We start from the raw sequence: 26,354 nt of genomic DNA, 5'->3' as shown, positions 1-26,354 counted from the left end.
ACATGAACGTGTTCCTTCTCCGTCTCCAGAGCCGGAGGCAGCACAAACCTCCCCTTCCCCAGCCTTGTCCCTCCTGAGTTAACTGTGGTACCCAGCCTCCAGGGAGATTGGATGCTCTTTAACACTCCGCTGCACAGCGGTAACCTCCAATCTGCCCCCACCGCCTCCTTCCAGGAAAGCTTCTATCCCTTCCCATATGGTGATGCCAGCAGATTTAGATGTTCACGTTTCATACAAAAAAGCGATCAAAGGTTTGCTTGCAGCTGCTGAGCTTGCTTTGAGCTATTGCATGACACAAGAAGCTTGCCCCTAGCTCACTTTTTTCCCAATAGCATCTCCAAATGAGGAGTGATATTTAAACAAGATCTACAGAAATCACGTAATGTGATGTGTCAAATCTCTTGCATTCAGATGGGAAAAAAAAAAAGAAGTAGAAGCAGGGGAAAGGAGGGAGTATGTGCACACGAGATAATTTGTCAAAAGCTTGTACATCAGCTCACAGCAGAAAGCACTTGTATCACATGCTTGTAAATGGGCAACGTCCCTTTTAAAGGGGTTACTTGTAGCCTGGCACCCTCATAAAAGACATCCCACGGGATCCTGTAGCAAGAGAGGTTGTGCAGCGTTGATGCCAAGGCACAAGGCTGCCAAATCCAGGGGCAACCAGGTTGCAGGCTTAGACCACTACCAAAATCCTGATGCAAAACTTTACCTCCTGGAAGCCTGTCATTTCACAGCTAATTTCAGGTGTGGATCCCAGAGATAGAAAAGCTTTTGGCATCATTACAGGAAAAGATCTAGAAGTGCTGTAGGAAGTTACGTTCCAATTAGCTTCACGTCAACGGTGGGGTAAGCATTACAAAGCATTTAAAGGATCAAAAGCAAAAGCACAGCTTGAATAATAGGGACCAAGGTGGTTTCAGCCAGGAACAGTTGTGGTTAATCTGATGGAGCTCTTTGAGGCTGTAACTGCTACAGCAGTCAAAGCGGAGGAAACAGGCAGAGCACAATTAGGCTTGCAGCATGCAGTGGACAAGGCTTTGCAAAAGAAGCTAATGACTGAGATGGGGAGTCCCAGAATAAGTGGATATGCTGTGGCTTAATGCTCTGGAAATTGCCCAGAAACAAAGATGCAAGCAGGAAGGTATTAATGGAAACCTTCTATGTCAGAAGAAAATGATTCCTGGGATGGAGCAATACGGCCAGCTTGTCTGGCGCAGAACAAAAGGCAGTAAGGTAAGACAGAGAGCTCCCTAGGGCAGGGAGCTGTATTTGGGTTCTGAACATCATGTTCCACAACCCCTCATGCCCCAAACAAACAATTCTCTCCTTTATTCGAACAGAGCTGCTGGAATTCTGCTTTTTGTATTCTCTCCTCATTTTTCAGCTCTAATGGCGTTGGGTTTTGTTTCGTTGTGTTTTGGGTGCTTTTTTGTTTTTTCTTTAACAAAATCAGAAACTCCTCTCAGAACAAACAGTACCAGCAGCACGCACACGCCCTGTCTACATGGGGATGGAACAGTTGCCTGTCTGTGATCACATCACGGGAAGCCCAAGCATGAGCTATGCCAGAGGGTGCTAACTGGGAGTTACACTCCCATATCCTTCCCTCCATGCACTCTGCAAATCTGCAGACAAATGGGAATGGCAGGTGAGGACAGAAAGACCTCATTTTGTACCTATTATCTTTCTAAGAGTTTTGCAACTGATGCATATGGGAACAAATTCCATGACAATGGCGCCTAAAAATCATCTAACTTCCTTTGTAACCTGAGAGCGGGGACATAAGAGAAAACCCCAGTCTTAGTCATGTTGGAGTAAAGATGAGGTTTTTAGCTGTACTCCTTGAATTCACTACTTGGTTGTTATACTCACAAGACAGACTGATTCTCAGCCCTAGGTACATCAATTCAAAGACCCCAGTCAGAGGGGTTCCCCGCCTTCTGGAAGTCACAGCTTAACCACGGTGGCCAAGGTTCGACTACATAAATCGGTGAGCTACTACGACCAAGTATGGCACAGGGTCAACTGAAAAAAACCCCAAGAAGTAAAATACACTTGAGTCCTGGTGCATTCAGCACAAGGGGAAAAGAAACCCATCCTGACCCTACAGCCCCAGAGGCCACACGTTAATGAGTCTGTTTGCCAGAGGAGGATGCACAGCACCACGGGAGGTCACCAAAAGACTCTGTGACACACTTGTACAATTTACCACAAACCAGCTTGTTTTCGCATGAATTTACTTCTCGATTCAACAGGTGTCCAGAACTCTTTTTTTTTCACCAATCACCTCAGAGTGATCCATATATATCTATAAGTTTAAATTAATGCAAGGGCCTTGCCCTGTCACAAATATCTCTACAAAGTTATCCTAAATATGCAGTTGGACCTATGGAAAGAGTCAAAGCACTGACTAGCTCCCTTTGGCTCATCTACTGATGGCCACCGAAATGGCAATGCTGCCAACTATATCAGCAACCACCAAATTAGCACCAGTGAGACCATCAGAATCTCTGGCGTAGGATTCTTGGCACGCAGTTTGCTATGACATTTTCTCCAGCTTTGCTAATTCTGATCCTTTACCCTCCACTAGCTGTGCTAACTGTGCACCCTAGGGTCTAAATCCAATCACTGAAATAACGTATTTTGGTTTTTAGTTAGGGTTCAATTAAAAAAAAAGTATGGGCAGGACTGCAACAGGAAGGGGAGCAGCCCTCAGTGACAGATAGCTGATGCAATACATTACAGCTCTACTAGTAGAGAAAAGATAACACTGAATAAAATCCTTATCTTATCAGTGCTTTTACATTGTAAAAGAATTGCAGAGCTTCGCAAACCCTTTGCTTTTTTATTTATCTGCAAGTTCTTGAGGGAAGGAAAACCCATCCTTGCAGAACCCCCTTCTCACGGGTGGGCTGTAATCACCCACCGTGGGATGTGCTTTTACAGCATGAGCAACTGGGCAGGCATCATACCAGACCGCTCGTCTGATGAAGGTTTTCTAAAAATGTGAAAAAGGGGTTGGTTTCCCTGCTTTGTATCTCTGAAAACAGTCTCTGATGTAAACTGCGCCTTCCAGGCCTCCTCCCTCCTCTGCTATTTTGTTTCATTTTTAATCATCCCACTTTTCTCTTTGTTATCATCATTAATACTTTTCACGCATTTCTTATAGGAAACAGCATGAGATTGCCAGCTAGTGGAAATCAGCAGTGTCTGGGGCCGTGCCAATTCACTTCAGCTTAGACACACAGCAATATAGTTAGCACCTTTTCATTTGTATGAAGAAAACCCAGCACTATTTCTTACTGTACCTCTCTTTGAAGCATACAAATATGTATATGCGTATACATATCTATATGTAATATACACACTCATATACATAAAAGCTACTATCTAGTGGAGAAATCCCAGTGTTTATTCCAGGGTGTGATTTCGTTGACAAACTAATGGCTTATTACGTGCAGAACATTCTTTTTCTACTGAGGACAAAAAGTGCCTGGCAGAATGAAGTCTGAGAAAGCTGCAAAACGAACTGCATTGGAAATGACGATCACGAAGAAAATCCATTTTAACTATCCAGGACTGTGGGGCTCCTGTACATTTCCTGCGGGCAGAGGTGTCAGAGAGGTACTGCCTACAGATCCCCCTTCTCCGTGACATGATGGCTCTTGTAACTCATCTTTCAAACGGACTGAACATTTGCTGCAGTCACCAGGCTAGAGATGCTTTCTGCCTCTGGACAAACTTTACCAGGGTGACTAATGGCACAGCTGGGTTCCTGGGAGTCAGTCAAAAGCCTTCTTTATTGCTATATGAGCAACAACTGAGGCATGCTTTAATAGCCAACAGCCTCTCCGGAAAGCCCATGTGGGCTTCTTGCTGCAGGTGTGTTGGTGAAGCTGATGACCATACATACTGTGCACCACCTATTTTCCCTCCTCTCCTCCTATCTTGCTGTATAGCATAACCACACCCTCACATTTTAAAAAATAAATAAGAGCAAAAAATTACAGAATTACTTTCACATTTGCCACCTTTCCCTCTACTTTGCTCAGGTTGAGCTTCCCTGGCCCTGGCCTGCCTTTCTGTTCCACTGAAGAACTGATGGGGAGGGTCTCGTATGCTCCGCTTGCAGAGCAATCTTTCGGCAGGCTTTTGACTACTAATGACCTCAATGCCCAGAGTATTTCTGAACGAAAAACTGCCTATGTTCAATGACTGAAAAGCACAAAAGCACTGCTTCATAAATGCCTTGTATCTTTTTATTTACCCTCTGCATTACCTCTACGGGCCATGTACTTTCTAGAGCATCAGTCTGTCAGGAGGAGATGCTGAGAAAGAAACGGGCTGCGCGCTCTCTCAAGTCATAACACAGGTCATATTCACCAGAGCACATGATAATTTTGTGTGTGTTTCCAAGGATAGTTATGCTTCACGACTCGCTCTCATTTTATCAGCAGGCTTTTGAAATTTAACAGGAGGAACCTCTGTGCAATTTGTGATCTGCAGGTTCACATCCCTGGTCGTGTTTATTATTTAAAATAAACACTAATGGATTAATAATAATAACTAAACACACACACACACACACACCCGTCTCAAGATCACCCTGTCTGCCAGTCTTTTATGAATACTCTCCTTCTAGGATTTATCTTCCACTATCGCATGCTTTGGATAACTGATTTAGCAACATGCAGCGTTTTCCCATCCTCAGCAAGGTCAGTAAGTTAAGGAAAACTCTGAAATGATACCTGGCTCATAAAATCACTCTTCTTCCCCATCTAGTATTTTACCCACTATGGGCAGATTACATTTCCCATAGGAGCTCATTAGTGCTGCTCTTTGCTCAGTATCAGGAAATCTTTTGGAGTTGTCTTTACTCTCTGCTGATAAAAATTGCTTTTTCTTTCTTCTCCTGACTTACTGCCCGCCACCCCCCCAGTTCTGAAGTGGCATTTCTAGAAAGAGAGCTTTTGGACCAAAAAACCCCACCATGCTTCTAACCTTGATGATGACAAATGAATGAACTGTCAGGTTATGTGAACCAAGCGTAGAGTCAAGGAACGATGAAAGACACCCTTATCAGACTAACAGGTTAAAACTAGGAACTCTTGTTCCTTGTCAGAGCAAACAAGGAATTATTACGGTTTCAATGTTTTAGTTGTAATTTCTGTTTTACAGAGGTCAAATATATAAAACTGGAGGACACAAAGCAGTCTCTCCCACCTTCACTTTTAAAATGCCGCACATCTAACTACTGGAGTGATGCAACACACCAATACACCTCCTTAACTGTTTGATCCAAATTTCTGTTGGCTCATCTAGCATTAATGAAAAAAGCATAAATCACTACAACACCCTGGCTCCAAAGACTGAACGCTGTGATATAAGCTAGCTTAGTTAAGCAGGTACTACCTATAAAACAAGGTGTATCGAAAAAGTACTGGATTTGGTGTGATGAAGCGTATGACCGCCCAACTCCTGCACACAGTTCCAGTCCAGTTTCAGTAGACTACAATTCAGGATTTTGATTTAAAGGGAGATCTCAACAAAGGTATGCAGCCACTTGCATGGGGACTGAAAAAGGTTAAAATAGGAAAAAAAATCCCCACAACTTGCCAGTGGCTTAAGCCAGAAAACCTGCTTTGGTGTCTCAGAATCTAATACTGTCCCAGAAATGGAGACAGCGAGCAGCCTCCATCCTCAGCCACTGCCGATGGCCTCTTTAGCCTGTTACCCCGGTCTCTGCTCTATCCCGGAATACCTACAGGAAAGTACAAAATATCTCCTTTAAGGACTAAATTGTACAATCTTTAAGCAGAACAGTTCAAAAGACCTATGCAATGGCACGGTTTTGTTATCTGTCCTAACCTGCACCTGTCTTCTAGGCTTTGCCCTATCTCAAACCTGAGCAGCAGAAATGGGAATGATCACAGCTTTTGTGTATTCCGGAGTACTAGAAAGGCTTGGCATGAGTAAAACATCAGAACAGAGGTCTAGAAAGTTTACCAGATATTTGCACTTAATGCATTTCTAACTTTTCATGCCAGATAGCGATAAATGCCACTACGTATTTATGAAATGAGGTTATTACAGGCCAAAATGTCAAAACATCTTGCCCTTCCATGCAAGTGTTTTCAAAGGCTCCTGATAATCAGCTTATTTAAAGGTGGCCAAAAGCCCCTACCAACAGTTTTCGGGTTACAAAAGCACTAATTTGTTACAGACTTATGAAGAGTTCCTCCCCCTAAAAATAAGACTATCCGCACTCACATAATTGTATTCTGTCAATATTTTACAAGTTTACATTAAATAGATTTATAGGAGAAAAGGATTTCTATACACACCAATGAAGTAAGAAAGCCAAGCAGCTTCCATATATCTCCAGATCTTCCAAAATTCACTCTCTTTCCTGAATGTGCTGATTATCCAGCAGTTTCACCCCAACGGGGGCAAAGACAAAGCCACTCTGCCAGTAAGCCTAACTTCAAACTTGGTAAATCTGGGTCCACTACATCACATGTGCACAGTCTTTAATTAAAAAGTGAACATTCAGCCAGGTGTAGACATTGATCTGCTTTGCTTCTTCATTAGCCTAATAACATCCACCCCCTGAAAGGTTTCATCAGAAGCCTGCTAAATATTGTTTCAGTAAAGTGCAGTCAGCTGCAAGGATGAGTGTTTTCAGCTGACTAAAACGTCTTGCTACAGGAGAGCCAACAGCAGCAAGAACACTTTCTACATCAGCGGTTTCTCACTTCTTAAGAGGGTTTGCAGGCCACTGACTTTCAGGGAGATGCAGAGCTCTCTTAGAGTTCGATGTTATCAATAATCAACTTGCTTAAGCTACACTTTGTAAATCCACAAGAGCAGAGCACAGAAAGCAAAACTGTGCTGCAGTTTACAGTAACGCTGTAAATAGGCACATAACAGTGTAGCAATACTTTAATGGAGGAGGCTACATGGAACATATAAATGATGCAAAAAGCTCCCCAATAATATACATATAGATTGATATATCATTTACTGATAAAATTTACTTTCTTCCCATTTTCACCCCACAGAATGAGGGGGGAATCAAGAAGGTTGCTCGCGATATGTATTACTGCCCAATGCACTGCATTAATAATCTAAAAATACCTGGAGAACGCAGATTTGGCAAAACAAGTATTTACACCTCTTTCACACTGTCTTCATTATTGAAACCGCAGCAAAACACCAGATCCTACTGATTTAGCAGCAGTTGGACAACATTAGAAATGCATTTGGTGAAGACTTTACCAACTGTCTGTTGTCATGGCAACATCTCAGGTAAAAATAATTTCTTGAATAAATTATAAAGACAGATGGCATAAAACCTCCTACGCTCTCCAAATTAAAGAAGATTCAGTAAAAGACAATGTAGATGCCAGTTCTATGAAGTCCTCTGTCTTGAAGAAAGCACGTCTCCCAGGTCTTCCTCGTGCTGTCAGTAACTCACCTCAGGAACGCGAACAAAAGGGAGATCAGAGATGTTACAGGAAGCAAAAAGATGATACAGGAGGAGCACTCTTCTGTGTAGGATTTCCCAAGAGATTACAAAGGTGCCCTGAAATTATGATCCTTCAGAAAATAAGGGAATTAATCCAGTATCATACCAGGGAACAAAAGCTGTTCCTGTAATTCCTAAAGCCCTGCCCTGCTTACACTCTTGCTAGGAAATGAAAAATATCAAAGACTGTCATCACATTGCATATGTAACACATCATTGCACAAGCAACAGGCAAGTCATTCTCAAAGGATTTTTTTCAACCTAAGTTTTCTGAAGACAGGAAAGCTGTGAAATCAGCACCATTCTCACACAAGACAAACCCATTCCCCCTAACATTAGGTCAAATATGTGTGAACTGGAAGTAGCACTGTGGGAATGACGTCAGCTATGAAACAGTCCATCAGACTGAACCACATTACTCGTGAAATCCAAATTCTCCCTCTGCCAAGTCACACCCCAATTAAGTCATTTCAACATGTTGACTCAACTCCCTTACTTCTAAAAATAGGCTGAACAAGAGCGGGTCTTTCTCAACAGAACTGTGGACAAGGCAGGGTACAGCCGAGGCGGCTGTCACAGAATGAGGCACAGCTACACTCGCACTATTCTTGAGCCGTATCACAAATCCCAATTAAAAACTTGCACTTTCCCCTAAATAGCGAACAGCTTTCTCCTAAAATGAGCAGATGCTGAGCACTGTTGTCAGAAAAAGCCAGAGCTTTTTCCAAGTGAAGCAGACTGTTCAACATAAAGAATTCAAAGTAATCGAGAGACCAGGAAAAGGACCATTAGATCAAAACACACTTTTCCCCCATTAGATATTATTTGTGTTTCATTTTTGTATTTATCTGCTATTTTAACTAAACTTTCCTTCCTCCTCTCAACTACTTTTCTCAACAGGTGTACAAGAAAAGGGTAGTAGCATTACAACAGTTATTTTTCTTTTGATAGTTTTTTTTGTAGTATCTTTGCCTACAAATTTTTTAATGCCTACATTTACTGGAATTTCCACCTTCCCTGGCCAAATAAAATCACTCATTATTGAAAAGGAAAAGCAAAGACACGTTCTGTCACAACTTGTCTATGCTCTCTAGTGTGCTGTGGTCAGTCTAATGCTAAGAAATAAACACTACTCTTTTTTTCACTGAGATCTCACATCTTTGACTAAGTTCTCCAAAAAAAAAAATCAAGTGTTTTGTGAAGAAACACTTGCATCTTTTAAATCAACAGTCCTTTAAAGGGTGAAAGGAAAGAAAAAAATTAGGATTTTAAATTTTACATCCCCTACTTCCATCTCCCAAGAATGAGTAAGATAAAAATCAAAGTCTGACCTTAATTTATGCACATGTTGTGTTATGGCAGAGCAGTAATCTTGAACACAAGTTTATCTTTGTCTGACTGCTTCTGTCCTTGCACCTCAGTGTAGATTTAACTTGATCACTTCCTCTACAAGCTTAAAACCATCCTTCACACCAACAAACGTAATCTCCATAAAGATTAAGTATTCAGTACTACTACTTTTGGTGTGACTACCGGCAAACGAGTACGTTTTTTTTTTTCCCCCTCACAACGTCATGTTCACAGCTTCAGAGCAGAACAATGTGCTGCCATCACCCACCAGTAACTGAACCAGAGAAATAATTTCACTTAGCTCAGTAATCAGTTATGTGGTGCTACCAGCTACATTTGGCTTAAAAGCAGAAGGCAGCAGGGATACTGTCAAACACACACTAATTCTAAAAACATCAAACAAAAGCAACTCATTTAAGAAGTGAACTTAAGCACAAATTCCAAAAGCACATAGGCAAGTTCTTTTGGAACTATTACTTGGATTAAATAAAGAGTAAGTGAGACCTATGACACAAAGTTATTCTACAACAGACACTGGAAGAATGCTTCTTCCCCCTCGCAGTGTAACTTGAAGACTGTGAAACAAAAAAGTGAGGCGTCTCTTTAAATTGAAATGACAGTTCATTGAAAATTAGAACAACCAGCAGCCAATCTTAACACTGAACAAGGACATAATGAAAGTGATTATTTTACCCACTGTTAAATTTTCTCCCCGCTTAACTCAGCTAGTACTGTACACCTCAGCCACAGCACTGCAACATTGGTACAAAATCTCTGTGTGCTGAAGCTGTTACGAATTTTTTCTGCTATCCACAAAGTCAGATAGCAGGTTGAAACATAATTTTTCTTGACAACACAGCCAAACTGGTTTCAGCTAAAGGCTCTCAATTTGTTGGGCTTTGTTTGTTGGTTTTTTTTCCTCAAAAATATTTACCTGATACTTTTTTTTGTTTGTTTTCAGATCTAAAGAAAGAAATACAAGTTGTGTAACTAACTTTACTCTTCAGGGTCCAGATGGAGCTGAATTCTTTCTGGCTCTGGCATCACCAGTTGCAAGTGTCCCGACATAACAGCCGAAACTGACAGCAGGTGCTTCTATTAGATGGTAATATGTTTATGAAATGCAGGACTGCTTAAAATACTCAGTTAAAAAAAAAAGGTATGAAGTCAAATTACTACAGTTAAGAGTTGGGAAATTCAGCCAACTGCTGTAAAAGAAATCATTCAGAGCTTTACTTCTATTAGGAAAGTTCTTTTCTCATTCCTGTGACCCATGTCTGCACTACAGCCTCCTGAAGCCTACAGGACAACTTCCAGTTCGTTCTTCAGCTTCTCTACCAAACAAGGAGAAAGGAGAGTACAAGTGACAGCCACGGTGCAGGCACGTATTTCCTTTGAGGAACAGTAACATTCAAAGCAGCTTAAATGTCCTCTGCAGAGTCCTGCGAAGCCCTTCTGCAATCATCAAGCGTGCTGAGAGCAAACATCTAAGTTATTCAACCAAACCACTTCTCATATTAGACTTAATTCACAAGTCGGCATAAAGGGTGAATTATAACATAGGAAGACAACTGAAAGTAGAGGAAAAAAAAGAAAATGACATCGAACTTGCTAAATATGTATTGTTTATTAAGGCTTGTATTCTCCTAGAGGAAAAAGTTAATCTGATGCTGTCCATTACCCCTTACAGGCAGTAACAGTCCAGAGACAGAGTTATACGTTCTAAATACAAGTCTAAATGATACAGATTAAATTTTATTTAAATTGGAGGTCCTTTTGGAGTAAATAGTATTCAGAAGATACTTGCTTTCTAATATAGTAAAAGATCCTCTACAATAAACACGTGCAGATTCAGTGTGCTAGAGCAGCGGACATGAGCACCATTTCCATGCTTAATTGGAACTCCAGTTGGTGACAGGTTCTCCGACGGTCCCCTCACTCCACAAAAACATGACAGCAAATTCAGTTTCTTAAAACAGGTTTTTTTTACTCATCCAACAGAAAAAAAGTTAGACATACACACTGTCAATTTTAAACATCTGAGGCATAATCCATCATATTATCCATACTATTAGTTCCTACGTTAAAGCTCAGCATTATTGGTATAAAAACTTTAAATGGCATTAGGATTTGGGGAGGGTAGGAGGGAGTAATGAAGGGAAGGATTAAAAATGATCTGCAATTAACTAATAACACCTGAAAGCTGAAACAGGTTTAAACACATTGTCCAAAACCCCTGCAATGTTGATAGCATCACATTATTATTTAATTAAGCTACAAAAACCGTAAAGCAGAATTATGGCTGAGAGAAAGCATCTCACTCACTCTCGGCAGGATATGGTATAACAAATGCACACTGAAGCACTGGTTAACAGAATGTGATAGGGAAATATTTTCCAGAGAACAGTTTCACTGACAATTTGATTTTCTACTAGACAGAAGAAACCAACATGGCGCCTTAGCAATTTTAAAAGTGTAATTGTACAGATAAATAAAGAGGCATAGCAGCTGCACAAAGTGATCAGAAATTTAGGTTTTTCATTTCAGAATTCTGAAGTGCAGTATCGTAAAATTTTTTTAAATGACAAAAATCAACGCATGGTTTCTTACTTCCACCATGAAAAAAAAGGGTTTGGGAGGAGAATAAAGGAAGATTTGTCATGTGTTCTCCATAATCTCTGTATCTGGCTAGGAACATAATTTGTGCCAAAATGAAGTCTTTGGGAAGCACTGACGTTTTAGTATGTTCATGTGTAGGTCCACGTTAGGTTAATATAACTGTTTACCAACTTAAAAAAATAAAACCAGACACACCTTTATTAATGATTTCTACAGAATTTTACATAGAAAAAAGATACAAATTAATGCAGATCCACTTGGGCAAAAATAAACTACAATGTACTTAAAGATGCGACAACTTAATTTCCCCTGCACGAGAAGATATATTGGAGCTGAAAGCTTTCGTTTGTCCTGATGCCAGGATACAGCACCAGTATACTTAAATTTTGTTTCTCATAGTCGAATTTAATATCAGTTCTAGTATATATAGCAAACTGTATATGTTTATTCTTATTGTTTGTTTCGATTCTGACGTTCCTGCAAAGAGAAAAAAGTTAAAAGTTAAGAATTATTTCAGTCAAATGAACAAGCAAAAAAGTTTTCAGTGGTATAACTGCAATAATGTGATCCCAAATAACGACACACTTTGTTAAAACATTGCTGCTACATTTTATAAATATATTGTATATACCCAACAAGCCCAAGGACTTGATAACTTAATATTAAGTGCAGCTTCAAGCGGAACAGCTGAATGAATATGGGCATAGTCACTTCAAACTGACAGTAGATGAAGGTCACAGTAAGAAAGGTATGGAATATGAACATTCCTAAGCAGAAACAGGACCAATCTTCTACTTTCTGTATTATCTTAGCTACTGCAGGAGCAGCACAACCAATACACAAGCAGAAAGGACATGGCAGATTAGTGAACTCCACAGAACCAGTATAATTTTGAAGCACTCAAATGACTTCAGAGTTTAGTCACATTTGATAAAAGTAGGGATTTGAGCTCTCTAGAAATTCTGTTCCTAATTCTTCCTATCTGTTCAACTATTCTGGGAAGCACTGTGAAATAACTGACAAGTCAAGGGGTGGTGGTGGGGGAAATCATCAGGTGGAAGAAAAGTTATATGCTTTTACATGGTCTGATAAAAAGCAGCATGCCTAGACTGAACAACCCAAGAATTTCTAAAAGCGTTCTAGTACAAAAGCCAGTAGGCTCTTTGAAGGCTCTCTCAAAAGCTTCTCTAACCACAAATACTGAAAACAGATAAAGGCAATCGAAGGGATACCTGCAGGCATCCCTCTGCTGCTCTAAGTCTTCATCTAACTAACTTGTGCTCTCCAAGCAGCAAACAGTCATGTGTCTCCTCTGATTTTGAGTAGAGCCTCTGCACAGGGCTTACACAGACAAGCTGAGAAATGCAGTAACAAAAAAGGGGGGGAACTTGCACAATAATTGTTTCAAGAGCCTCCCCCATAAGTTGCAGAACATGCAGAACGCAGAAAGACAAGCTGAATCAAATACGCCGCTGAATCTTTAGGCCAGTGCATTCTTCCAGCTAAGACATCACACAGACTAAATAGAAAGGGTTCAGCCTTACTGTTTTCCATTTCATCCCAATGGTGTTTAAAATGGACTGTATAGCGCAAAACTAGCATGCGAAGACTCTACTTTGTGTACTGTACTTGAATGCATCAATATGGCACCAAATCCTATCTCAAGCAAGAAAATTTTGCAATAGCCTAAGCATAAAAACCAGCCAACTCCTGAACTATCATCTTCAAATTTTACTTGTTTTGTGGAATGTTTCTACATAAAATTAATCTCAGAATTGTTTCTGTTGCAATGTAAAGCTTATTTGCAAATATACCAAACATTATAAATGTAACAGACTGTATTTGCTACTTCAGCTGGTCACAGCATAAAATCAGAAGTTTTTTAAAAATGGAAGACAGTGATTTCTACCTCCAGGCAGAATACTACTAATATTTCAATTTTCATAACAAAAGTCAAAGTCCAGTATAAAGTCTTAATCTATGATTTAAGACAAATAAAAGATAGCAAAATTGTTTTACCAAATCAACAAAGCAGACCATGTAAAGTGGTATAACTTGCTTTAAACATCTATATTTCTCCTATCTTTTAACTGCTGCCTTATGATGAACTGTCAATGAAAGTAATTTTAGTGGCAAAGTATAAGAACATATCAGCTGACGTATGTTCTTAATGAAAAGAAATTATAGCTGTCTGTCATTTTAAACAAAAAGCAGTCAGAAAGAATCAAAACCTGAATTTTATCAACCCCATTTTCAGGCTTCCGAAAAAGTAACTGTTCCATCCTATTTCAATTTCTAAGGTGGCAAATCCCCTCTACTCTGCTTCACTGCCCTGCCATGCTCATCAGCTCATTCTTTCCCATTGCCATCTTACAAAACTTATTTTCAGTTTTCTGTGTAGTCATCCAAACTGAGTCTCATAATTCCACTTTCTTTAAAAATCAAAGTTTTCCATTCTCATGGACTAGTCTCACATAAATAGAAGAGAGGCTAGCACCTGAGACTGCTACTTGGTACCTAGAAAGTATGCTCATGGCATTCAGAGACTCAGCTCAGGCTTTATAATTCAGTAAAAAAGTTCCATTTATTGAGCAAGTTATTAAGCAGTTCCTCCTACCTTGCTGCTTGCTTTCTCTTGGGGGCTAATCTGAGTCTTCCTTTTAAAAAGTGTCTGAAACCATATAAACTGGCAGGGAGGAACCTGATGCAACAATTCTTCGTGCTGTTGAGCATGGCTGCTTTTTAGAAGCTCTAACTCTCAAATTCTCTTCCTTACTGCTATTTAGCATTACTGCAAGCAAGAACAAGCAGTTTTGTAAGCAACTAACAAAGCTTTGTTCACTTTGGTTCTGAAGATCCATCCGGGGCCTTCACAGTTTCTCTTCTCCAGAGAAATTCTCTGATATCTCACACGGGAGCTCCTGTTGCATATTTCTCCTTCATGACATTAATATGTATAGTCTTCAAACACAGGAAAAATGGGTTTTCACAAAATCTGAAGAAGCTTCCATTTTGGAGCCACTCATTCCTGCCAAACTTCTGTTCCCTTCAGCTCAGTCTAAAGCACTGTCAACCTTCCTAATAAACTTTATTTGTTAAGGTCAGCAGGATGAAAGTATTCATCTTCTGACACAAAAATATAAATGTTTTCTTTGTATCAGGAAACATAATTAGTATTAATCTTAAAATATAAATGTTTTTTAACTATGGGTTTGGAGGAAGGGCAATATTCCATCCTTAAAAGTTCTGCATCAATGCACGTGTTCACAGAAAGCATACTGAAAGGAAATACACAATTATTGAAGAAAACGAGTACTTCTAAGTGCCAACATGCATGAACTAACACTTTACAATATTTAATCACCCAAAAGGAGAAGTGGCAAGCTTGGTGATTCAAGAGCTTTCTGAGATAAGACTATGCAGCTCTTCCAACACAACACCAAGGTGTAGACCTTGGACTAGCCGAGTGCCTTGACGGAGATCAGAGGTGACAGCACAGCAGTCCAGTCCAGTACTATGATCATCTAGTTAAATACAGAGCTACGCACACGAGCTGCGGACAGTACATCAACCCATCTGTCCTACCCCATGAGATGCAAATAAAAATATCAAAATCTGCAACAAGTTTATTTTCTTTACAAGCACTTTAACTTTGGAAGGCAATTTTGTTAAGGTTATGCAAGCATGTTTCTAGGGAATGTTAATTATTAACGCCACATTATACTGTATTTTCTTTTTAAAGAAGCTCTCTCGCACATGCTGCAACTTTTAAAAGTTTTAAGAGCATGAGTTTTGATCACAGAAGTTGCTCTCTTTGTAGACACTGTAGTGGCCTTGGAAATTGACTGGAGAATGCTAGGAGGGCCAGGAGAGATTTCACACCACTCCCTTTTTTGCTATTTCATTCCAGGCACCAGTATTCTATTACTCCTTTCCCAGGTTCTGGGTCACCAGACTGGGCTTCAGTAGTTTATTACTAAGGCAAATCAAAGCTGGACTTGCATCCCAGCATGAACAAATCTTCCCTCAATTTTAGATGATGATACAGTCCTCAAGTAATGCTAGTAACACCGATCAATCTTTGGCACTTTAATGAATTTCATCCAGCACTACCTCTGTCAAATCCTCATTTGATGATTTAGTGTTAACACAGAGGTTCCCAGACCAGTTAAACTCGGAGAGCACACACTGGAGCTTACTCTGCACACATTAGTTAACACCTAGTTAGCAACAAACTGTAACCATCTAAAGAAAAGAACTGAAATGCTAGTGGCTTGCATTGTACATACTACATGAAGTTATTCTTCCCTACTAAATATTTGTGTATAAGTGAAGTTAAAGCATTCGAGCCCTCCATGTGTAGATGTTTAAGAATTCTGGCCCTTTGCAATCACAACAGTGGTGAAATGGAAGCACAAAATTCCAACAATTAATTTTACAGCTAAACAGAGAATAATGAATAAAAAACACAGCAACTTGAAAACCAATTAAGATGGCACATACACAAACAACCATTTGAAAATGTCAATTAGGTCACAAGATACCGTAACTGGCAATAAGAATCTTCAAAAATTATTGTCATAGGAAGGTTAACTGCATAACAGGAAGGCTTCAATAGCACAAACTTCTCAACAATAAGAAGTTTAAGTGTTCTTAAAAAAAACAACACTCTTCTAGTAATCAGCTGGACTTCTAAAATTCATTTAGTCAATGAAGGGAAAAATATTAACTTTCCAGACAATAGTTTTATAGAACGCAACCCGAAAAGGAGTATCTTCTTTCCATTCTCTCACTGCTGATCTACTTTACCTCTCTAGCACTATGACCTTCCTCTGTGTACTTCGATTGTCTGTATATTGTTCTATTTTCTAAGCTATTTGGAGAAATCTAAGAAGTGTCAAATTAGAGTTCATTGTTTATTTTCTGAATGCATCGTACAAACTAGAGCCTCAGTTTTAAATGAGGCAGAAAAAACACATTATTTTGAAAAACTGATCAAGTTACAAACCAGTGACCTGGGTAAGACTATTGTATCAGCACTTGAACTGAAAGTGGGAAATAGCTGTGTATACTACAGTAACTCAAAGCAGGATCAGCCCAATAGTTGAATATCAGCCCCCTGAGCTACTACAAAGTAAAGGGAGTTCAGTGTTCAGAACGCAGCTGTCAGGATCCTCCTCAGGACAGTCAGTTAATTGTTGAAGACTAGACCTCCTACCTCTTTCCCAGTACTCTCACTCCTTAAACATGCACATTATTCTCCCCTCCAGATCTGGCAGCAAATCACAGGGAGACTCAGCATTAAAAAACCTAAATAATTACTTCCCCCATACACTGCAAACACTGGACAAAGGAATCCAGGCCTTTTGACTTATCCAAGATTCTCTCTTATATAAGGGAACACCTCTTCAAGATACAGGTTGCATTAAATATTGAATTGCTAATTGTCTACTGAAGGAATTAAGTGTTGAAGTAAAGGCTTTTAGGTTTTAGCTTGCGAAAGCCCACAGGGAGTAGACAAGAAAAACTCCAAATTTTAAGCTCTCCTTCCCTGCTGTGTTGAGGTATGCTATGCACATCGTATCTTATGGCTAGGAAAAGTTGAGCTAAGAAGTTCTTAAGACACTGATCATCTTTTTCTCTCATAATTTAAGGGTACATGCTACAAAGACAGTTTAAAGCAATTTTATCTGCACTTTTAAATGGTAATAAAACCTCTACAATGGCAACTTTAATTTAAGCTCCAGGAACATGCATTAAGTCTTTGCTTCAAAAACACTTTGAAGCAAGTGTGAGCTGCACTAAACTAGCCTGTCAAATACATGCTTATCTGAAATGCTATACAAAAACAGTCCATGAAACACTATCAACATCAACCAACTAGAAGTGTTACTTAGCTAGTAACTACACATCCCAACGCCTATTATTTTGTCAGTCCATTACTTCTAGACTGCCTAAGTAAGAGAAAGGCATTCTTGAAACCGAGGTCATGGGACAGATAGGAAGGGAAATCTCTTGCGGTAGACTCTGAGCCATGAAAGCATATATAAGTTTTTACTACACTTTTGCAGTTACTGCCCAAATTTCTCTTACTATATCTTCACTCAAAACTTCTTTTCAAGAATTAGTAGACAGATTAGACCTGGGAACTGAAAAACTTTATTTACCCAAATAATAATACATGTGACTTCAGCAGCAGAAACGCGATCTTTCTAGCACTGTTCCAGCAATTTTATGCAACTTTCTTTTCCAGAGAGACCAATGGAACAAACAAGATCAGGCTTCTTGCTCTTAAAGGTCATGTACAAATTGCAAATGCCAATACAGGTATCAATTTTGATAGCCCAGTTCCAGTCAAACAGTATTAAAACACTTCATATTTAAGGCAAAAAAGTTAAGTGGCAATCACTGGCAGAATTCAATTCTGAAACAAACTATTTTCTAGTTTATTAACCATTTTAAGATAAAAAATAAATCAAACTCCAAAAAACTGGACATAATGTCCTTTACCTGCATTACTGCTTAGCTTTCTTCTTTGAAACTCATTAGCTATGAAATTGTCACAGACAAATAAGCATTGGTTTGTTTTTTGTGTTGTTAAACACGCATAAAACCATCAAGTTGAGATGTATTAAAAACATTTCGAATTCCTACTTACATTTTTCTACCATAGCAGCCTTCACATTTCATTTTCCCCAAATCTGTGTATAAAATAAATTTTTTAATAAGTTTACCTTCCGCACCACCTCCTCCTCTTCTTGGCGCTTTTCATAATGAGAAAAGTCATCAAAGATGGAGGTCGTGTGCTTGTAAGTAGCAATAATTTTAAGCACTTGTTTTGCTTTTTCTAAGGGCACCTCCTGTGTATCACGGGAGTTTGTAACAGGTTTGTTGTCATTGTTCTCCAGCCTGATGTGTCGGAGCTGGTTGTTGGGCACATCCTTCACAAAGATCCACTTGACATCAAATTTCCCCTTCCACTTGTCCTGAGACCAGACACCTGCGCTGGTGCCATAGTCCACAGGTGATTTCATCTCTGCTACTCCACAGAAGTGTCCACTGCCATTGACACTGAATAGCAAGTAGACTGGACCCTTGCTATTCATGGACCGAAAAGCACTGTCCAGGCGTTTGTTGCCATGTTCCGTACTACACCAAATAGAATACTTAATGGAACGATGAATATCATCCTCAGAATAGCTCTTTATTATGAACACACGTCCATTTTTAAGGTTCCATTCAAAATCTTTAGGGTTATAGCTGTGAGCAGCTTTCAGTTTTTCAAGAACGGGATGGGACTCACCACTTGGAACAGGGTTAGGCTGGGTACTGCCAGCTGAGTTGCTGTCATTGCCAGTTCCTCCACTTTGGCCAAAAGTTGTGTTTCTGTTGCGAGGAGCTACCCAGCGATTTTGGGGTGGCTGCTGAGGGGTCTGATACGGCGGTTGAGTCAACGGAGGAGGCTGAGTTGGAACAGGCTGAACAATTTGTTGCTGTGGAACAGACTGAGGAGAAGGTATCTGTTGGGGGATGGGAACTTTTGCCACAGGACCCTTATTGTCCCAAGTACCTATGTCCATATTATGCTTTATAGGTGGAGGAGGCAATGCTCCTCCGATTACAGGTCCAGTTTTTGTTTTCATTTTAGGCTGTGGTTTCGCAGGCTTGCTAGCAATAGCAGCCCAAGAGGTTGGTTTAGATACTGGCAAGTTTACATTAGATCCACCGTTACCAGAGAGGGCACCTGTCATCCCGGCACTGTTGACAACAGAACCTACTGTTTTCACTGCAGAAGTTGTAACATCTCCACCAATCTTAAGTCCAACCATTCCCTGTTCAATACTGTTCATTCCAGGAGCTTTATTTAAAGTATCATTATGAAATCCTGTTTGTCCATCCACAATGGTACCGCCCAGTGAACTAGGTGGGTAGCTGTAACTGCTCCCATATGCTGAGCTTTGAGTCTGCTGTCCTTGGGATCCGCTTGTTCCCCAAGCTGAGAAGGCAGGATTTTCAGGGAAAAAGTTAAACCGGTGTTGATAGATATTATTTCCCAGACCCCCAGGCTGTCCAAAAACAGCATCGTGCATAAAATGATGATCTCCGTTACTGAGCTGTCCATAGGTGGTGAGATACGGGATAGGAGGATCTCCTCCTGTAGACCATGGTGCTTCACTGAGAGAATAGGGGAACCCAATAGATGGTGGATAATAACTGGACAGATAAGGATCAGTCATTGATGGATAGCTACTGTTCTGTTAAAGAGAAAAAAGGTAACTTCAGATATTAAAAAAAACCCTTCATTTATAAATAGCCACAACACTGTTCATCGCCAAACAGAAAAGAACAACAGAGACAAGGTAATTTAATTTCTAATTACAGATCTTAGTTCACACTCCAAGAAAGATTCAGGGCTAAAATGTGGTATCTGGGTATTTATAAAAGATCCCAGGACTAGCGGCTCACAGTAAGGTTAATACTTGAGATTTTGAAACAATGTAAGCTTATTTACATTACTAAGGGTATTCAGTGGCTTCTTCTACAATTATTTATTCTACCAATACCCCAAAGTATCTTAAGGAACTTCTATAACAATGTATTTTGTGTCTCACAGAACTAAGGTTATTTAGTATTTCTGGTTTGCTACATGAGAGAAGTTTTAGATGAAACTACTTTAATATGAAAGCACATAACAGAAAATACGATTACAGTCCTCATTATGGAATTGCTTAGAGAGGCCAACAGTTCCCGGTAAGCAAAAAGCACCTGAAGTGGTAAAACATGCAAAGGCTATTTCTGACATAGACAGGACCACAGTGAGATCACACTCTAAGCAGCATGCCAAGTTTGCTGTAAGTACACCTAACAGCTAGCAACTGAAATTAAGGTGACTGCTATACTAGAGACAAATATATGCAAGTATGGCATGTGATATATGCCATCCAAATCATTTGAAAAAGACCCTATTCAGCCTTTTGCAAAAGTCTCTTTCTCCCTCAGTAGTAAAGTTACAAACGTACAAGACTGTTTCTGACTGTCCTTCCAAACGAGCCATCTTTTCCACTCTACGTAAGAGACTGACCAATTATAAACCAGCAGACCCCCTTGGAAATTCTAGCCTTTTCTCCCTTTCAACTGCTTCTCAGACCAAGCAGACAAGCTTTTCCTTCCACTCTAAATCTTCCACTGATACCTGATTTTGAAGAATTCTGTATGTTTCTCATATTCAACAATGCAAAAGAACAAATACAGAATATTCTAAAATAGATTTTACTCCTCTTTAAATAAACTGGAAGCATATATGTTGGAGTCCTTCCAAACTGACACTCTAACTGTAATTAGTAGCGAGGGGGAGGGAAGGTCAACATCTCCTATTAATGAGTCATACAGTAGCTAGCCTTTCCTTACTCATGGAGAAAGATTATTTTAAGAGGAAGAACTAAGATTTCTTTCAAATTGCAAGATTTCAAACTTAAAAAAATAAATCTGCAAAATCAACAAAACTGCACTGGAACTTCAGTCATTTTTCTAAAAAACAGATAATTTCTCAGCTCATTCATAACAATAAAGTAAAAAACCTCCTTGCTGAAGGTAAGTATAATACCCAACTGATACACAGAGTCATTTGTATTGCTTATTCTTCAGTGATTCCCTTCCATGACACCCCAAAGCCAGAGTAATTCAATATCCTTACTTTCCATATACAGAACGGTACTATAAAATGCCTCCAAGACTTACATACAGTATTGCAACCACTTCTGAGATTTAAACAGCCTAAATCCAGTGTTCTTGATTCAAAAGAAACGTCTGCCACTGATCATGATACCTTTATTTACCTGCAAATTCTATCATTATCAAGAAATACACAATCCACTTTCCTATGAGAAGATCCTCTAAAATGCATTACATTTTTTGAGACTCCCAAGCTAAAATAATCAATATTTAGCATACAAAACCATCATTTTTCCAAAACACTTTACTTTGAGACGTAACACATAGCAATCTCAAAGTGTTAATATTAAGAAAAATGTAAAAACAAATGCAGGTGAAAGGGAGGAGCCATAAATAGTTCTTTGGAGATACTTACGTTCATATACCCTACAGATTTAGGAATTTATTAAGACCAAAAAGAAGTCGTCTAGAGAACGCAGGTGTTTTGGCCTAAAATTCAAACTTATCCTTGACCTTTCTGCACCCTTCTGCTTGCGTTTTGTTGGGGTTTTTTTGTCTTTTTTTTTTAATTAAAAAAAAACCCAAACCCCAATGATTCTGCTAATTAGGAAGGGAATCCTCCTTTCTTCCAAAGTATGCTGCATGCTAGTAATTTCCTGTTACTTACGAATAATCTCCTGGGTGACATAGGGGATGCCCTTCCTGCTTTGAGTAGAACTCTGTATATGAATACTCTACTTCACTCAGTTCCCTTGAAAAGTACTTTTAGTGTGCTTTCTAACAAAAAGCTATTACATCTCAAATTTGATCCGTATTCTAGAACCTTTATGGAAAGTAAAGGCGGCACCACTACTTTGGAGCAGTTTTCAACAGAAAGATGGAAGACATTTATACTTTATTTGATTACATAACATACTCCATATTAATTTTAAAGACTAATTTGTATTTTTAAAATATGAAGTTAACACAATGTTACCAACCTACATTTGACCTTTGATGTCAAATATATTGTTGTATCAGCTAGAGTTTTAATTTCTTAAAGTATTTTAAAATATCTAGTTGGTTTCAAATCTTGTTTTGTAAGCCACTTCTATTTCACAGTAATTTTAAAGGGCTGAATAAATCTGACTGAATAACTAGATAATAAGGCTTTGTTCAGAAACTCGGTTGTCTTCAGTACAAAATCTCACAGTCCTAATTAATGCTACTGTCACTTTCCACTTAAAATTGTAAGACGACCTATACAATTGTTTCTTGCAGTATGCCAATTTCTTACTGCAGCATAAACAAACTGGTCAACAGAGCTATGCTTTCATGTAAGAAAACTTCATTAGAAATATGGAAACTCTAAAAGTCATAGCAATTTTGCCACTTAAACCTAATAACTAGGCTGGTTGACAGCTAAGACAAATTTCCTAGAATTAAACCAAAATAGGTGATTCTACATTTTTTCTATATGAAGTTTAATGTTTAGTATATTTTACATTAGAAAAAACACATCTTGTGTTTTAGAAATTAAAAGTTACACACAAATGTGATGAATTAGAATTGAAAAAACTTGGAGAAAGGTGAAAACCTCAATTTATTTCAAAACTAGTTTTGCATTAAGAAAGAACATTTTATTCCCTTTTTTCCCCACAAATTTCCTCCTTTTCATCCCTGCTACAGCACATTAATTCAAGATAAGAGTGAATGCTTCCCATTAAATCATTTTAAGTTTGTCTAAGTCTGGAGAACACATCTATGCTGCAGAGGACCACGAAGCTTAGCTTGCGAGCCGGAACCCAGACAGTGCAGAGCACAGATGACCGTTGATGTTGTCATATATCACTTGTCCTGACTTCCACAGTGGTATGTCTCGATTGCTTCCAGAATGGAAACAAGCTCAAGTATATCTATATTGTGGTAAAGTTTGCACCCTTCGCGAAAGCCATGATCGAAACCAAACTTGTAACACAGTTCCATCTGACTGCCCTAACAAAAATGTTTAATATACCTTGAAGATAACTAATACACAGTACATGAACTGATACTGTTTGCTCTAGTGTTTAAGATTAAATCACACTTTCCACAAATAAAACAGAACAGCATATTATATGGGGTTTTTTTAGCATGTAGAATAATTTTCTTTTGCAAGTAGTTCAGTGATGTCACCAACATTAACAGTGGCATCTATCAGCTTCAGGCTGAAATATAAATTTCCCTTTTAAAACATAACACTTAGCCTTTCTGTCAAGAAATAACGTACCTCAGTAGGGGTCTCTGTGAAATCATATATTTGTGAAAGAATTTTTTGCATCTCCAGTTTATATACATTTTGTTTGCTTTAAAGATTTGAATGTTACGTAAAAAATAACTACCATTAAACGGTGTTTTCTATTATAATGGTATTCAAGTCGTGGATGTTGATTTAACATACATTATCATGAAGAGGATTATATTAAGAGTTTACATTACAGTGCCTTACTCTTAACACACTTAATTCTTAAGATATTTCAGAGGACATGAAAGAACAACAATATTTGCTGAAGTGTAAAAAGCAAGTGGGACAGCTCTACAAGCCATCTAGAAAGTATCGAAACCAAATTTCAACTAAGTGAATTTCTAGGATTATACAAATCAGGAGAGCTCAAAAGCAGAACCTTCAGACTCCCTCATGCAACTCATTTATCAAAGAACCATAAGATCAAATAGTCTGTCACTGTCCAACTGTCTCAATAACCTGCAATTTGAGGAGCGATCAGCAGACACTAGTTGGAGCATTAACTTCATTTTCACTTGTGGTCATCTGGATATGCAGAGTAATATTAGCTTTGTGAGCACAAATGCTAGTTGTATTACCAAGTAACACAATATGCTAGTCATTTCTTTTTCCATTTCTATTTAAGGAATTTGCTCCCTCAACACAATCCTACGAATTGAGTGCCAACAGCATGGCTAAGAAAAAAAATCTAAGTTAAAAATACACTAACCTGATTTGACTGCCCAGAAAGGTAAGGTTCAAAATCGCTGTCATGAACTGTATCCTTCTGATGTAACGAACCATTTTGTACTAGAAGAAAAAGATTACAACATATTATAACATTGCTTATTAGCATTTCAGTAGAGTTCCACCCTACGCTATTTTATGAAAAGCCATATTTCTATTCACAGCATGAAGACTCATAAAAAGACCAAGGGATGACATTCTCGCTCCAAAGTTTCTCTATGTATTATTGCTTACAAAACTAAGTTTCAGTAAATTAAAAAAAATAATACAGTCAAGATGGAACAACTCATGTGAATTACCTCTGAACAAGAAAATAATAATTACTGACAAGAATTTTGTGAAAAATATTGGGAAACAACATCTATTGTTCTGGTCCATAATTAGAATTCTCAGAAACTAATTCACAGTTCTCCCAGCACGTGTTATTCACTGCTTGTTTAAGTTAAGTTGGCTAAAATAAGATGAGGTGAGGTTACATTTAATTATGAAATAATGACTGCTAAGTGCCTTGATAACCTGACATTTTCAGGAAAATTTAAGCCTCAGTTTTCTCACATGTAAAATAGAGACAGCTGTCATAATCAAAGGTCTGCTTAAGCATAAATCAATGCATGAAAAGCATTCAAAAACCCATTACTGAAAGATATATAAAACAAAAATTAGGTCACTTCAAATGATTTCCTTTTTTTTGCTTTAAATTAAAGAAAACAAGGTCAAACACGTTATATGATTCTCACATGTAAAATAGAGACAGCTGTCATAATCAAAGGTCTGCTTAAGCATAAATCAATGCATGAAAAGCATTCAAAAACCCATTACTGAAAGATATATAAAACAAAAATTAGGTCACTTCAAATGATTTCCTTTTTTTGCTTTAAATTTAAGAAAACAAGGTCAAACACATTATATGATAGTTGTTTATTTACCTATTTCATAGAATAGCTAAACAAAACGTCACCAAATAGGATGTTTAGCAAACAAGTTTGGGAGTTTACCAGAATATTTCTGCAAAGTTTGTCAGGGAGAGTAGAGGTAAAAGAGTATTTACAAACACAGGAAATAGTGTCAAACTTTCCGCAACTAGAACTAGCTGGATTTTTAAGGCAGGTTAAGATCCACTAAAAAGCATTTATGAGTTGAATATTGTTCGTTTCTAAGCCTAAATAGTTCAATACTTATGAGCAATCACAGTAACAATCAAGGTATTTTCTTAGATGACTTGTTATTAAATTTAATTTCAAAGGAAGCACAGGAGTTGCTATAAAAAGCTTATTATCTCATCAGAAGTTAACTATTTTGTGTTTAAAATTCCTTTAAATAATTAAGTTTGTAGGCTTATATATGACATCTAGTAAATCTACCACTGGACAACAGAGCAGTAACACAACCGTATTCATATAGCAGCAACAGACTATGCAAAAGTACGTAAAAATAAATATACTGAATAGGCATATCCTAGTGACTTTACATAGAAATCTGCTTTACTTTAAGGAAATGAAGAGCATTATTATGTTTAGTAATAACACATAGTCCTTCCCACTGTAAATTCAGTAGCATTAAGTGGGATACAAGCAAGTTTGTATGACTAACAACTTACGTTCTTTTTGAAACAAAGCACAACTTCCCTTGTTCTAGACGTTATCCATACAGACTAAGAGCAATACCCTTCTGCTCACCTACAGGTACCTTCGTAATTCATCTGTTACAGATACAATTTAAACGATCAGATCGCAGCATGATCCTCACCTTTAGTATCCTGTCCTTTCGGTCTCTGGGCAGCCATAGCACATGATTGGGTAAAGGAAAAGAGAAAAAAAAAAAAAGAGGAGAAATAAAGAAGTTAATTTCAGAAATACGATTATATTGTCACTGCAAAACACACGGCTTTGAGGCTCATAAAAATGGCTAACAACATATCAGGGTTTGTTTAAACCGGGGTTGAGGAGTATGTTTCACGTATCATTCAGCGCCGGCCTTCTTTAGAAATGGCCACGGCTCTCGAAAAGCAGTGGGGACGTGCTGTGCCCATGAGGGAAGTTAACGAGAAAGATTAAGCTCCAAAGAAGCCGGGAGGTGAGGAGAAAAGCCTCCCCCGATTCAGACACAGGCACCGACCTGCAAGGGGAAGCCCCCCCGCCCCCGGGCGGGGAGGAGGCAGGCCTCGCGCTTCGCTACTTACCTGAGGGTCAACGC

At 38.7% G+C, this 26,354-nt stretch overlaps 1 protein-coding gene across 2 annotated transcripts; it reads right to left on the bottom strand.

The window, feature by feature from the left end:
• Positions 1-10,489: 10,489 nt before the first annotated feature.
• On the bottom strand, positions 10,490-26,348 carry YTHDF1 (YTH domain family, member 1). Of its 2 annotated transcripts, XM_009697637.1 has the most exons (5): positions 26,341-26,348; positions 25,908-25,932; positions 24,145-24,224; positions 18,235-19,755; positions 10,490-11,977 (listed from the first exon to the last, which is right to left on the bottom strand). In XM_009697637.1, the coding sequence occupies exons 4-5, from the start codon at positions 19,735-19,737 to the stop codon at positions 11,951-11,953; spliced, it is 1,530 nt and encodes a 509-aa protein (XP_009695939.1). In that variant the 5' UTR covers positions 19,738-19,755; positions 24,145-24,224; positions 25,908-25,932; positions 26,341-26,348; the 3' UTR covers positions 10,490-11,950. The 2 variants fall into 2 exon arrangements, with proteins under 2 accessions (XP_009695939.1, XP_009695938.1); XM_009697636.1 differs by lacking the exon at positions 26,341-26,348 and having other exon boundaries at positions 25,908-25,993.
• Positions 26,349-26,354: the final 6 nt, after the last annotated feature.

Source organism: Cariama cristata, unplaced genomic scaffold (genome assembly GCF_000690535.1).
Source record: "Cariama cristata isolate BGI_N322 unplaced genomic scaffold, ASM69053v1 scaffold44273, whole genome shotgun sequence".
NCBI lineage: Eukaryota > Metazoa > Chordata > Aves > Cariamiformes > Cariamidae > Cariama > Cariama cristata.
The sequence above is the reverse complement of the archived record's forward strand: the minus strand, read 5'-3'. Positions and strand labels throughout refer to the sequence as shown.

Coding starts and splice junctions, on each gene's coding strand:
- YTHDF1 (XM_009697636.1), bottom strand. CDS start 25,944: ATGGCTGCCCAGAGACCGAAAGGACAGGATACTAAAG. Junction 24,225..25,907: donor GAAAGGACAGGATACTAAAG/GTGAGGATCATG, acceptor TTTTTCTTCTAG/TACAAAATGGTTCGTTACAT. Junction 11,978..18,234: donor AGGAGGAGGTGGTGCGGAAG/GTAAACTTATTA, acceptor TTCTCTTTGCAG/GAACGTCAGAATCGAAACAA.